Genomic DNA, 16,283 nt, shown 5'->3' with positions numbered 1-16,283 from the left:
AATGCACCTACACAAGCGTTTTTCTATGTACTGCTGAGTTTTCATAGCAAGTTTATTTAGTCAGTCCCTTGGCCAGACACTAAGGTCTTTTTCAGTTATGTCTGAGTAACTTAGATAATGTCACTCTCTGTGGCTTCGTACCGCCTTCTCTGTGGATGCTTTCTATTCACCAATTCAACCAAGCTCAAGAGTCTGTTCTTGTGTTGTGGACCTGTTCAGGATGAACTCTGGCAGCAACACAGAAGTAAATGAAGCAGGGAAGGAGCTAATGGAATGGTCTCAGTGAGACATGAAAAGGCCAGGATACCAAGTGAGGATCCTTGTACAAGTTACTAAAGCTTTTTGTGTCTCCATTTCCTTCCTGGTGGACCAGAGCATTGTGCACTATATGTTCGCTGCCCACGTGGTAAGAGGCCCCATTATGTTAGTTCACAGAAAGCTAGAAAGAATGCTGTAAAACTGTGAATTAAACCATCCTATTCTGTTAAGCCAACAAGTTTCCACTCCCAAGCATGTTCAGTAAGTAGCAGCGATCATTTGGGATATGGGAGAGTGTAAGTAAGCTAAAATGAAATACCTGACCCTAAGGAGCTTAAAATAATGATCTTTGAAACAGGAAAACAAAGGTGGTTCAAGTGGTTCAAGATAAAAGCTGAAAAAGCTAATAGTAAGGAGATGTAAGTTTCAGGGAGAAAGCGACACTTGAATAGTACAAAAGATTCTAGTTGAAGAGAAGTGGGTAATGGAAAGGAATGTGTTCACTTTGAAAAACTTTCCCTAAATTCATTATTCACCATGGCTCTAAGAATGCTTTTCTGGTCACAGACTATAGCTAATTACTCTAAAAAGCTAAACTACTGGGACGCTTGGGTGGCTCAGTTGTTAAGCCTCTGCATTCGCCTCAGGGCACAATCCCAGGATCCTGGCCTCCAGCACTGCATGGGTTCCTTGCTTGGCTGGAAGCCTGCTTCTCCCTTGCCCACTCCCACTGCTTGTGTTCCCTCTCTCGCTGTGTGTCTGCCAAATAAATCAATAAAATCTTAAAAAAAAAAAAAAAAAGCCAAACTGTTACAACTTCTTACCACTAGGAACGTTATAATCAAAAACACAGAGGATAATAAGCATTGGTGAGAATATGGAGAAATAAAAATTTTCATAAATCACTGGTGAGAATGTAAAGTGGTACAGCCACTTTGGAAAAAACTTGACAGTTTCTCAAAGGTTCAATACAGACTTACTATATGATCCAGCAATTCTACCAATTCCACCCAAAAGAAATAAAAACATATCCACACAAACCTTGTACATAAATGTTGGTAGCAGAATTATTCATAATAGCCAAAAAGTGGAAAAACCCCAAATGTCTATCAACTGATGAACTGTTAAACAAAATGTAGAATATCCATAAGTGGAATATTTTTCCCCCTTAAAAGGGAATAAAGTACTAATTCATGCTATAACATGGATGGACCTTGAAGACATGTAGTAAAGAGAACAGACACAAAAGGCCACATACTGCAGGATATTATTTTTATGAAATATCCAGAAAAAGCAAAACCATAGAGGCAGAAAGAAGATTTATAGTTGCCAGGATCTGTGAGATGGGAGAAATAGGAAGTGACTGCTAATTGGTATGAGGTTTCTTTTTGGGGTGATGGAAGCTCTGGAACTGGACAGTGGTATGGTTGCAGTTCTTTGTGAATACGCTACAAACCACTGTATATTTTAAAAGAGTGAATCTATTGCTATACGAATTGTATTACATTAAAAAAACTGTGAAGAAAACCCATCAAATACTAAATTAAAATGATTTTTATCTTATTTTGCTGGTCAGAATTGATAGTCTCCTTAAAAGATAAGCTATTTCCCTGTTTTAGCTGACGAACCAGTAGGAAAGGAAAATAAAAAAGACAAATATTCAATAATTTAGTGACATACATACGATTTTATGATAAAAAATATTTCTGCCATACCTGTGCTTTTTTTTCACAAAGCGTATACACAGTTTCCAAATTTGGGTCATTGTGAAGTGGATGAGAATACATTCTATGCTCAAAAGCCTCCACTTTCTGGATAACTTTTTTCAGCCCTTGATCCTGAATGCCCATATCATCAATAGGATCTAATAAAGGAACACCATCAGGAAAACGTTTCTGAACTTCCTACAACAAAAAATTTAAAATTATTTTTTTCATTTTATAGACAAGATTAGTTAAGAGTAAGTAAATATTTCCTTCTGTTTTTCTATGCACAAAGAGAAACATGCACTTAAAAATGCACCTCAAGTGGAGCTCAATTTTACATGCATATGTTTTTGAAAATTCCTTCTAAATTGCTGTACTATGATTTACTGATATAGGGATGTGTAAAATTTATTAATAACTCCAGTACTTAGAATTCAATAGTTCTGAATGTGGCACAACTTATGGATAAACACATAATTGTATCTTTAGGTCGTTATAACCTCTTATTGTTATAAATAATGCTGTATTTAACAACCCAACTATAAACTGTTTTTAATTTTCTCACGATTTCTTTGGCTGCTTCCTAGGGGTGCACTATGGAGTGGGAAGACATAAATTTTTTAAAGGGTTCCAGATCCCTATTAAAAAAAAATTTTTTTTTAAACATGATTTATAATGAGCATGTGTGTTCAGAGAAGGGATAGGTCACTGTAGAGGCTAGTATCCCCCTGAGGCTCCTTCAGGGTCTTCAATAGGCCTTAAAGGTAAAATAGGATTTAGTATGTTAGGGATGAAAAAAAAAAGGTTATCCACATAAAGTTCTGTAAAACTGTCAGGAGAATTCTTCAATTCAGATAGCCTGGCTATCTATGGACCACAGCTTATTCCTACTCTAATGAAAGCATCCTGTTTATCTATCTGTTTTCTCAAATTCTAGTACAGAGCCTTTGCAGCACAGTAAATATTAATCCAAGTATTTGTTGACTAAATAAATGACAAAATTCCTTTTCTTCACCTACTGGAAAATAAAATTCTAGAATGTCATAATTTTTCCTACTGAAAATAAAACTATTTATTTATTAGCTACACTAAAAAATGGTTAAAAGTCCTGGCATATGATTTTATACATAATATTCTTAATACAGTCTAGTTATTTTCACTCAGCAAATAATAAAGCAAAATATATTTTGTATAGGGGCGCCTGGGTGGCTCAGTGGGTTAAAGCCTCTGCCTTCGGCTCAGGTCATGATCCCAGGATCCTGGGATCGAGCCCCATGTCGGGCTCTCTGCTCCGCAGGGAGCCTGCTACCTCCACTCTCTCTCTCTGCCTGCCTCTCTGCCTACTTGTGGTTTCTATCTCTCTGTCAAATAAATAAAATCTTAAAAAAAAAAAAAAATATATATATATATAGTATAAAATAGTAGCAATGTTTTCCTCCATGAGATCTCCTTTAGTAACTTGCTTTGTTGGTATATTCAAGAAGTGGACAATCTACACAAAGATCTGCTATTATATTTTATTAAAAATGACACTTTATTAAAAGTATTAAAGTGTCATTAAAAATGACACTTTATTAAATATGTTTATAAAAAATAAAAAATTATTTAAAAAATGACACTTTATGAAAAATGCCACTGACAAGTGTTTATAGTTTTTTTTAAACAAAGCGATACATTTTAACGCATTTAAGTTGTCTTGCTATAAATCCTACTTATATTTACATAAAATTTATATTTAAATTTGTAAAATTAACACACGTACCTGTATTGATTTTAAAACACTCTGTCTATTATCCACTGGTCGAAGGTCTTTAGGAATGTAAAGCCTAACACTGCTGATGGCAGACAGAAGGTGTACCAAAACTGGAACAACCTACCAAGAAAAAGTTAAAGAACACTACAATTAAAAATGCACATTTTCAATCTCTGCCATTTCCTAAATTTAGCTTGAATCCTTAAAATGAAGCTGCATTCACAGTTTGTGACACACGTAATAGTTGATAATAATAATCACTGTGGAAGCTTTTATCTTATTAGAAGCTATAACTGAAAACTAAAGAGTAATTCAACCTCTAAATAACAAGCAAATAAATGGTACCTAAACATAAGTTATTCCTGCAATACAGAATTCATTTTCACCTCCTCATTTACTGGCATTTTTTGAACACCTTAAAGTATAACAGCCCTACAAAGGAAGGAAAGACTCCTGGTTTACCTTTAGATGGCCAAGTAAGGTTCATGTAAGCTCTGGATGGGCCAGAATGAAGAGCAGATGAAAAAAGTATTTCAACCAGAAGAAATAGTATACTCCATTAGACATAACAAAGAATCACCTATCTTCAAACTAACTTTAATGCTTTCTCCTGACAAAAATACCCTTCCCTCACCATCAAATATGACATTTTGCTTCCTTTAAGTATGCTTCCTTTAAATGAGGGCATCTGTACACTGAGAAGTTAATACTTTCAAAGTCCAAATTCATACTTTAGTAAATACTATTTATTAAATATTAACGAATATTAAATATTAAACAAGTGTCAACAAATCTGTATCTACCAAAACTAAAATATTAGCACAGATCATACTCAATAACCAAAGAGAAAAGGTATCTGTTAAGTGTCAGTAAGTGAAAAAGATGAAGAATGAAAAAATAGAGAATGCATTTAAAGGGGATAACCACAACTTCTTATTTGAAAATGACCCAAACAGTAATACAACAAACTGTCCATTTTATTTTCTCAACTGTTAACAGCTTGCCATATGTGCCTTTTCTCTTTCCAGATAAGATTTTGGGGGGTTTTGGAGGGTGTGTTTTTTCTTTCTGCCTTCCTTGTTCCTCCTCTTAATTTAACCATTTGAAATTAATTTTCAGGTAACATGTTACTTCACCTTACCAACAAATACTTTATCATGTGTCTTCTAAGAACAAGCACATTCTCCTGCATAGTCACATATATCATAAAAATTTAACAATAATACATTATCATCTAATATATAGTTCATATTCAAATTCCCCCAAACGGCTCATTAATGTCCTTTATGGATACTACTACCACCACCACCACTTTCAGATCTAGCATTCAGCCAAGGATCATTTACTGCATTTAGCTGTCAGGTCTCCTTAATCTTTTAAAATCCAGAATATTCCCCACCTTTTTTGTTTTTATGGGTTTTACACAGTCATATAATTTCAAAGGTAAAAGTTACAAAAACAGAATAAAGAGCTCCTATATGCCTGTATTCAGATTCACCATTTATTTACATTTGCCCCATGTGCTTTATCATTCTCCCTCCACACACACACACACCACAGTCACAATACAAGTATTAAATAGGGAAATTTAATGTTGATATATTGTTTTATCTATGGTCCATATTAAAATTTCACCTACTTCCCCAATACTATCTTTTATACTACCCTCCTTCCCTCCCACCATTCCATGCTCCAAACTAGGATGATGAATTAAATTCAGTTGTCATAATTCTTTATTCTACTTTAATCTGGAACACTTCTCAGTTTTTCTGTGCTACTCAGGCTACTGATGTTTTTGAATGAGCTAGTTGTTTTGTAGAATGCTCTGAATTTGAGTTTGTCTTATAAGGAATCATCAGATTCGGGGTACGCATTTTTGGCAGAGGTGATGTTTTCTGTTCTTCTCATCCACCGATCAACATTACTGGTGATACTAACTCTTAATTCAGGTGGTTATCTCTAGCATTTTCTACTGTAAAGTTACTACTCTCCCCTTTACAGTTAATAAGAAATTCAGGGGTAGACTCATACTTTGTAAATATCCCATTCCTCACTAAATTTCCAACTCACAAGTTTCAGCACCCATGGATTATTCTTGCCTGAGTTCATTTGTGGTAGCTACCTAACAGTGACTTTTCTAACAGACTCATTCTTTCTATATTTTATCTACCTACCTACCTAAGTATGGATTTGTGGATGCTTACTTTCATTTGATTATAATCCTTTAATATAACTTTTAAAAATTCTCAAACTGTCAAATTTTTGAATGAGACATTATAAGGGCTAAACTGGCTTTACACCACCAGTTTGTGACCCATGCAAATCCTAGATCACGGTTTCAGTGGAAAGAGCACTGAAGTGAATGTACATAATCCAAAATGGCAGAAAACCTCAAAATAATTCACTTGGCTTTAGGCAGGAAGTATACGCTTTGTGTATTTCAAGTTGAATTCATTTAGCACAAGTATTTGAGAATTTCCTTGAAAAAAAAAAAATAAACACCATACAGAAAAGACTTGATTCAGAAGCAAGTCAGAAACTGTTCAATTTCTAATGTTTCCCACAATAAACATTATCCAAAAATGGTCAACTCATTCTCATTAATGGTCATTCTCATTAATGACAAGAAAGACACCACAAAAGTCCTCCAACAAAAGTCTCTTTAAGTACAAGGAAAGGAAGATCCTACAACTTAAGTTTTGTAAATAAGACGTTAAATGCTTAAAAACCAACTGAATAGTTCTCATGATAAATCTCTATACATAGACATTTAAAAACATAATACTTGCATAGCGTAATTCATGTAGTTTTCTAGCCCTACTAACCTTATAAAGTAACTCAGAATTCAGATTCATCATGATGTAAGATTGGTTTATATAAATCCAAATAATCGTGTGGGTAATTATTGCAAATTTGTTAGAATACCAATAGCAGGAATAGACCTTTCCAATCTTTTTAAGCTCGCCATAAATCAATTTCCCCTTTTAAGATAAGCAAATAATAAGGTAGGAAGATATATGAGAAGTCGGGAACTTTAAGTGAATACAGTCTAAACGAGTTTCAGGCAATGCCATTTCTTCAAATCAAGACTGTTAACTAAAATGTGATTTTTAAACTTTTCATCCAGGAAAGGTATTTTTATCTTATTTTTTGAACCAATGAACCAATGAAAGGTATTTTTTGAACCAACTACATTTTAATCAAGTCCAGGCAAAGTTATTTAAACTGATGTGTTTTATTAAATTTTCGATTTTTAAAAACTAAATGTGTGTCTTGATCTAATTTTCTTTCCAGGACTCTGGAAATTAACCAAAAGCTTGCAGCAATCTAAAAAGCATTTAAAAAGCTATATTTGGTATCACACACACTCCCAAGTTAAAGGAAAGAAAATGTGGAAATCCCATTTCCTACTCATATCTCATGTAAAGAAAGTCTGGTTCAAACCTACCCAGGCTACATAGTAACTACAGTTGAGAGATGAAATTTCCTTATAAATTATCTGTGGAATGATTTCCCTGTGTCCAGAATTCCTATTCAAGATATTAATTTATAAAAGCAAACAATATATATGTATTCCATCTCTTATGTTACAGTCCTTCTCTTTTTTGTACCTTTATCATTTAACCACATATAACAGAACCTACTTCTTTTTAAAAAGGGACATTTTGAGGTGGCTCAGTTTGTTGGGGTGTCTGACTCTTGGTTTTGGTTTGGGTCATGATCTCAGGGTCCTGAAAGCAGACTCCAAGCTCAGCAGGGAGTCTGGACTGATTTTCTCCCTCACTCTGCCCTTCCCCTCACTCATTCTCTCTCTCTCTTTCTCTCAAATAATGAATCTTTAAATGAATCTTTAAAAAACAAAAACAAAAAAGGAATGTTTCATGCTCTGTATATGTTGCTTCCATTGCCACAAATGCAATTCTTGTCTGAAAATATTTCTACAAATCAGGTGAATTTCTTAATACTTCTTTTATAAAACCTTTACTGATCTCCCTCCTCAAACACACTCTACCCCAGTCAGAGGATGCATTTCTGATGTTCAGCAAGTGGAACACAAAATATTCCCCCATTAAGCTGTAAACCCCTTGAAACCAGAGACAGTATGATATATATACTTCATGCTAACACACCTCCCCTTAATTTCCTGAAATAAACTGAATAAAAAATGTTAAAAGTGAATTATACCACAATCAAAAAAAATGCTGTAGACACAGTTTGTCTAGGATCCAATGACGTCTAATCTGCACAGGCTATTAAACTGAGACAAATCATGATTGTGAAGTACTATAAAGTTTCTTAGTATCTTTAAGTAAAATGGGAACAGCTGCTAGGCTTAAAATTTGAGCCTAAAAGCAAGACAGACAACAAACACGTTTTCCTTAAAATGCTAACTCTAATGAATTAGTTATTAGATCATTTTCTTGGAAGAATCTAAGCATTCACTGGAAAAGAACACCACGATTTATCATGTCTGCCATGGGAGAAAAAGAATGCTGACATGTATGCCACGTATTTGCCATTCCAAGTTGTAATAACTTTGAGTACAATGACTATCTGCTAAATTGTGGGAGTTTTACTCTTATTTACAGTTAAGCAGTCAATTATAAAATAAACATTATGGAAAAAAATCATACAAGTTTCAATGGTGCTGGAATTCTATGGAACAAATTTTGAGACCGAGGACTAGAAACTAAGGGAAAGCTGGGATTCAGAAGTATAAAATTATACTCTAAATTATTATTTTAAAACATTTAATAATGAACAGTTTCCTTAAATACTGCCAATTCTGGATTCCATTATCATCTGAACTAATCCAAAGCAGCAGCCCTCTGACTCTGCAGTGGCAGATTTTTAATTTTGATAAATCAAAGCTTATTATGACATATATGATTACAATGACATTTCCTTAAAAATCTAGGAATACACCACATACTTAAAGCAATGTTTTAGAATAACAAAATTCCAGTATATCAGCCTTCAAATACTTATGTGCCATCTCAAGAGAGAAAGCAGCAGAAAACTAAAACAATGTTTTAGAATAACAAAATTCCAGTATATCAGCCTTCAAATACTTATGTGCCATCTCAAGGGAGAAAGCAGCAGAAAACTTATTTGAAGAAATAATAGCTGAAAATGTCCCTAACCTGGGAGAGAAAAAGAGACATGAGGGTTTAGGAAGCACAGAAAACCACAAACAAGATGACCTCAAGGAGGTGCACATCAAGACAGACAATCAGCAAAACATTACTATAATTAAAGATAAATGAGAGAATTTTAAAAGCAGGAAGAGAAAAGCAACTAGTAACATACAAGAGAAACCCCATAAGGCTATCAGATAATTTTTCAGGAGAAACTTTGTAGGCTAAAAGAAAGTGGCATGATATACTCAAAGTGCTGAAAGGAAAAAAACCCCAAAACCTAGAATATTATTCCCAGGAAGACCATGATTCAGAATTGAAGGCAAGAGAAAGAGTTTCTCCAACAAACAACCCCTCACAACCCTAAGTCAAGACCTAAGCTGAGACCAAGAGTCAAACAACTTGGGCCAATCAGGCAGCCCAACAATTATAAATTTTTTATGCATCCAACACAAGAGCAGTTACGTATATAAAGCAAGTACTAAGTGACACAACTAGAGAAAGTGACAGTAATACAATAATAGTAGGGAATTTTAATATTTACATCAATAGATCATCTAGAGAGAAAATCAATCAGGAAACAGTTGCTTTGAAAACACAGACTAGACAGACATATACAAAATGTTCCATTCAAAAACAGCAGAATAGAACATAATTTTCAAGTACACATGGAATATTTTCCAGGACAGATCATGTTAGGCCACAAAACAAGTCTCAATAAATTTAAGAAGGCAGAAATCATACCAAGCATCTTTTCCAACCACAATGGTATTAAACTAAAATTCAATTAACAAAGAAAAACTGAAAAAAAAAAAACATAAAGACAAGGAGACCAAACAACATGTTACAGAACAATTACTGAGTCAACAAAGACATCAAAGAGAAAATTTTAAAAATACCTTGAGACAAATCAATACGGAAACACAACAACTCAAAATCTTTGAGATGCATCTAAAGCAGTTTATAAGTTTATAGTATGATATAGACCTATCTCCAGAAACAAGAAAAATATCAAATAATCTACCTTATGCCTAAATGAACTAGAAAGAAAGTAAACAGTTATATAGGAAAAAAGTTAGGAGGGGAAAAAAAAGCTCAGCGTGGAAATAAGTGAAATAGAGTCTTTAAAAAACAATAGAGAAGAGCAATAAAACTAAGTGATGGTTCTTTGAAAAGATAAACAAAACCGATAAACTTTTAGCCAGACTCATCAAGAACAAAGAGAGATAATTCAAAAAAAAGGTCAGAAATAAGACAGAAGTTACAACCAACACCAAAAACTAATGATAATAGAGTAGTCCAAAAACTATATGGCAACAATTGGACCATTTTTTAAAAGATATTTTTTATTTATTTGAGAGAAAGAGAGAGAGGTCACAAGTAGGCAGAGAGGCAGGAGAGGAGGAAGCAGACTCCCTGCTGAGCAGAGAGCCCGATGCGGGGCTTGATCCCAGTACCCTGGGATCACGACCCGAGCCGAAGGTAGAGGCTTTAACCCACTGAGTCACCCAGGTGACCCCAATTGGACCATTTATAATAAACAGATAAACTAGAAACATACAATCTTCCAAGAGTGAATTGAGAAGAAACAAAAAATGTGAACAGACCAACTACTAGTACTGAAATTGAACTGATAATCAAAAAATTACAAACAAATGAAAGTCTAAGACTAAATGGTTTCACAGGCACATTATACCAAATACTTATTTCCTTATTTTTATTTTTCTAAGATTTTACTTATTTATTTGACAGAGAGAGAGGGAGAGATGGAGAAAGCACAAGCAGGGGGAGCAGCAGGCAGAGGTAGAAGGAGAAGCAGGCTCCCCTATGAGCGAGGAGCCTGACATGGGGCTTGATCCCAGGACCCTGGAATCATGACTTGAGACGAAAGCAGACACTTAACTAACTGAGCCACCTAGGTACCCCATTATACCAAATATTTAAATGAGAGTTAGTATCTATTCTTTGTCAAATTATTATTTAGAAATTGAAGAGGAAGGAATGCTTCCAAATTCATTCTATGAGTCCAGCATAATCCTAATTCTTAAACACACGAAGACACTACAAAAAAAGAAAATTACAAGCTTGTGTCTGTGATGAACACGGATGCGGAAACCCACAACAACGTATTAGCAACTGACTTCAACAGTACATTAAAAGTTATCATTCACCGGGGCACCTGGGTGGCTCAGTGGGTTAAAGCCTCTGCCTTTGGCTCAGGTCATGATCTCAGGGTCCTGGGATCGAGCCCACATCGGGCTCTCTGCTCAGCAGGGAGCCTGCTTCCTCCTCTCTCTCTGCCTACTTGTGATCTCTGTCTGTCAAATAAATAAATAAAATTTAAAAAAAAAAGTTATCATTCACCATGATCAAGTGGGATCTGTTCCAGGGATATAAGGATGGTTCAAAAATCCATAAATCAACCAACATGGTATACCACATTTACAAAAGGATAAAAGTCATACCATTTACACAGGTGAAAAAAACATGTAGCAAAATACAACATCTGTTCCTGATAATAACCCAACAAAACTGGTATATACCTCAAAGTGATATAATACACATAACAAAACCAGCTAATACTATTCTCAATGGTAAAAAGCTGAAAACTTTTCCTCTAAGATTAGGAAGAAGGAAAACATAACTACTGTTGCCACTTTTATTCCACATAGTATTGGAAATCGTAGTCATAGCAATCAGACATAAAAATGAAATAACAGGCATCCAAATTGGAAAGAAAGAAGTAAAACTGTCACCATTTGCAAACGACACAGTATTATATATAGAAAGCCATACTCAACAAAAATTGTTAGAATAAACAAATTTAGTGAAGTTGCAACAGGATCAATATTATCTGTTGTGCTTCTCCACACAGATAAACTATAAAAGACACATTAAGAAAACAATCCCTTGCAATTGCACCAAGAAGAAAAAAACATCTAGGAATAAAGTTAATAAAAAAAGTGAAAAGTGCATGTACTCTGAAGACTATAACACAGCAATCAAAGAGAGAGAAGATGACACAAATAAAGGATAGATATACCATACTCAAGGGCTAAAAGAATACTGTTAAAAATGTCTATACCACTCAGGGCGTCTGAGTGGGTCAGTTCGGTTAAATGTCTGCCTTCAGCTCAGGCCATGATCCTGGAATCCTGAGATGGAGTTCTGTGCTCAGAGCAGGGTCTGAGCACAGACCCTTCTCTCTCTCCTACTGCCCCTCCCCCTGCCTGTGCTCTCTCTCAAATAAATAAAAATCTTAAAAAAAAAAAAAAAAAAAAGAAAGGAAAACCACTCCTAACAATCTGCAGATTTAATGCAATCCTTATCAAAATTCAAATAGTATTTTTTGAAGAACAAAAACACATAATCTTAAAACACACACAATCTTAAACACAAAGATCTTGATGCAGAATCATCAAGTCAAACAGCCAAAGCAATCTTGAGAAAGAAGAAAAAAGCTGGAGCTCAATACAATTTCAGATTTCAAACTACACTACAAAGTTGTATAATCAAAGCAGTATGGTACTGGCACAAAAAAACCCCAGATCAATGGAACAGAACAGAGTTCAGAAATAAACCCATCATTAAATGGTCAATAAATCTAAAAAAAAAATGAGGTAATCAGAATGTATAATGTGGAAAAGAGAGTTTAAGTGACAAACAGTGCCGAGAAAACTGGACAGTCACATGCAAAAGAATTAAACTGGACTACTTTCCTATACCGTATAAAAAAATGAATTAAAGACCTAAATACAAGACCTGAAACCATAAAACTCCTAGAAGAAGGAGCATTTGGGTGGCTCAGTTAGTTAAGCATCTGACTCTTGGTTTTAGCTCAGCTTGAGATGGAGCCCCATGTCAGGTTCTGTGCTAGTCGTAGAGCCTGCTTCAGAGTCTCTCTTTCTGTCCCTCCCCCGCCCCGACTCACATTCTCTCTGTAAAAAAACAAAACAACAATTTAAAAACCTTCTAAAAGAAAACATAGGTACTGTTGCATCAGCAATACTTTTTTTTTTTGGATGAGGCTCCTCAGGCAAGGACAACAAAAACAAAAATAAACAAAAGGTTCTACATTAAACTACAAAACTTTCACAGGACAAAGGAAACCATCCACAAAATGAAAAGGCAATCTACTTGATGGGAGAAGATATTTACAAATGATATCTCTAATTAGAAGTTAATAATAAGAGTAAAAAAAGAACTCATAAAACTAAATACATATATAAAATCTGACTAAAAAATAGGCAGAGGACCTGAAAAGACAGGCTTCCAAAGAAGATATTCAGAGAGCTGACACACACATGAAAAGATGCTAACCATCAGGGAAATGCAAATCAAAACCACAATGAAATATCGCCATCCACCTATAAGAATGGCTAGTATCACAAAATTAAGAAGTAGGTGTTGGTAAGGATGTGGAGAAAAGGGAACCCTCATGCACTGTTGGTGAGAATATAAATGCATACAGTCACAGTAGAAAACAATGTGGCAGCTCCTCAAAAATTAGCAACAAAAGTACCATATGATCCAATAATTCCACTTCTGGGTATCAACCCTAAAAAAACAAATACACTAAATTGAAAAGATACATGCACCTCTTTGTTTATCGCAGCATTATATATATAACAGCCAAGATAAAAAGCAATCTATTGTCCATTAACAGATGAATGGATAAAGAAAATGTGTTACACATACACACATAGAGTAATATTACTCAGGCATAAAAAAGAATGAAATCTTGTCATGTGTAACAACATGGATGAATGGGCAACACCTGGTTATTATGTTAAGTGAAATAAATCAAAGATAAATACTTCATGATTTCACTTATATGTAAAATCTAAAAAAACGAAAGGAACAAACAAACAAAACCAAACACACACTCATAAATACAGAGAACAATTGGTGGTTGCCTGAAGCTAGGTGGGTGAGGTGACAGATGAAACATGTGAAGGGGATTAAGAAGGGGATAACTTCTATTTATCAAATAAGTCACAGGGATGACAAGTACAGCATAGGAAATACAGCCAATAATAATGTAATAACTTTGTATGATGGCAGATGGTCACTACATTTACTGTGGTGAGCATTTCTAATATATAAAAATGCTGAGTCACTATATTGCAACCCTCAGATTAATATATTATGTCAACCATACTTCAACAAAAATTCTGTTAAAAGCACATGTAAATTAAATGGTTTCAACTAAGGAAACGTATGCAGGATTTTTAATTATCAAATTCTTGCTTCAGGGGTGCCTGGGTGGCTCAGTCTGTTAGGGGGCTGCCTTCGGCTTGGGTCATGATCCCGGGGTCCTGGGATGGAGCCCTGCATTGGGCTCCCTGCTCAGCGGGGAGTCTGCTTCTCCCTCTGCCTACTGCTCTGCCTACTTGTACTCTCTGTCTGTCAAACAAATAAATAAATCTTAAAAAAAAAAAAAAATTCCTGCTTCAGTATTTCATAGGAATACAGTAAATAGGATGAAGTAAAACTGTAACGTTATTTCATCACAAAAATGATAAAACATCATTACAGTTCAAGTAAAATCCAACTTCATGTGAAAATTTATATTATTATATTCTCTTTATCTTTTACTTCATCATTATTTACCTGACCAAAACTTGATAATAGAAAGAGATTATTATTATTATTTTTAAAGATTTTATTTATTTACTTGACAGAGAGTGAGAGAATAAAAGTAGGCAAAGCAGCAGGAAGAAGGAGAGGGCAAAGCAGGCTCTTCACTGAGCAGGGAGCTGGATGCGGGGCTCGATCCCAGGACCCTGGGATCATGACCTGAGCGGAAAGTGGAAGGGAGGCACTTAACCAACTGAGCCACCCAGGTGCCCCTAGAAACAGAGTTTAAATTTCATAAACCAAACTTCTGATATTTTAGATGGCTTAAACATACCCTTAAAAGCCTTGAAATCTTCCCATTTAGAAATCAAGACAGTATGTTCATTATAATCATATTCATGAAATCTAGTGACTATAAATAATTCAAAAAGTATTTGAAATCTGAAGATGGAAAATAAAATGCAAACCTGCATCTCTCCTTTCTCATCAGGTTTAGCTGGTTTTGCAGCCTCAGTAGCTGAATTTTTCAAACTTTCTTTGCTACAGCGGAGAAGTACTTCAACTACATATAAAGGATCCAGTTCACCGGAATTAGGCTAGAAAAAAAAAACAAGATAAAAGAAGCTCATTACTTCTTAAATCCTGGCCCACAAATTTTAAGTTCCAAAGGTACAGGGACTATGTTCTCAGTATTTAGCATTATGAATGGCACATATAGCACAGGAAAACCTCATGCAACGAGGGCTGTCCTTCACCCTTCAACACGTTCCACTAGATGAAAAAAACAGAAATTACTTGACACTTATGAATTCAAATGAGATTGAGTGTGTGTATGTTCCGGGTGGTATGGCTATAGACTTGATACTTATGAATTTAAATAGAATCAGCGGCCCTCCCTCTCTGCCCATTTCCCTGCTCACACTTTGTCTCTAAAATAAATCTTAAAAAAAAAAAAAGTACGAACCGTTAATTGACATAAAATGCCATTTTAAGTTTCCAATGATTAGTTTATAATTTTATTTAATGTTATAGAATTAGACAAAGAAACTATAAGAAATGAAGAGTTTCAGAAAATCCATGTCTTCAAATTATCCTAATTAAACAACATGTAAATTATACTAAAGTAGATTACTTTATTGCTTAGTACACTGGCACCTCATTAATGTGATTTTATATCATTTTATTAAAAGACTTTTGTCTTTTATATTCTCTAATAAAAATATGGTTCTCAAGATCCAAGGCTTAATTAATCATATCTGTAATTTATGATAATTTGCTTGACAGCAGTATCCTTCAAAGAGCATTAAGATATTCTCTTGGTCTTTTTTGAATGGTCCCTTTTGCATAAAACAGATAAAAAGAAAAAAGTTATTTTGGTTGAGGAGTAAACATGTCAAAGAACTAAGTGCTTGGTATCCTCTAGGCACAGTTATTCTTAAAAACTGAAAAATTTTCAAGAAATGACAATAAACCCATAGCTACGATTGATTTCCACAATAAACTTGTTAACTGATTTCCCAATTAACAAATACATTTCCAAATTCAAACCAAAAATACAATCATAATTATTTTAAATTACTGAATTCAAATTTCTGAAAGCATAAGCTCCATTCTTCAAACCCAGTATTTTCCTCCATGTACTATTTTTTTTTCCAAAATTTTTTTTTAAGATTTTATTTATTTATTTGATAGAGATCACAAGTAGGCAGAGAGGCAGGCAGAGAGAGAGAGAGGAGGAAGCAGGCGAGGAAGCAGGCTCCCTGCAGAGCAGAGAGCCTGATGTGGGGCTCAATCCCAGGACCCTGGGATCATGACCTGAGCCGAAGACAGAGGCTTTAACCCACTGAA

General features: G+C 34.7%; 1 protein-coding gene across 1 annotated transcript in view; it reads right to left on the bottom strand.

Annotated features, from left to right (window-relative positions):
- The window catches only part of MTREX (Mtr4 exosome RNA helicase), a 98,070-nt gene that overhangs the window by 22,864 nt on the left and 58,923 nt on the right, over window positions 1–16,283 (bottom strand). The window contains exons 19-21 of the mRNA XM_059417873.1: window positions 14,903–15,031; window positions 3,727–3,837; window positions 1,974–2,162 (exon numbers count right to left, since the gene is read on the bottom strand). Of these exons, the coding sequence (XP_059273856.1) occupies window positions 1,974–2,162; window positions 3,727–3,837; window positions 14,903–15,031 (429 nt within the window). The remainder of the gene's footprint in view (window positions 1–1,973; window positions 2,163–3,726; window positions 3,838–14,902; window positions 15,032–16,283) is intronic.

This window comes from Mustela nigripes, chromosome 12 (assembly GCF_022355385.1).
Source record: "Mustela nigripes isolate SB6536 chromosome 12, MUSNIG.SB6536, whole genome shotgun sequence".
Lineage (NCBI taxonomy): Eukaryota > Metazoa > Chordata > Mammalia > Carnivora > Mustelidae > Mustela > Mustela nigripes.
Note: the sequence above shows the minus strand (reverse complement) of the source record. Positions and strands in the feature narration are given on the sequence as shown.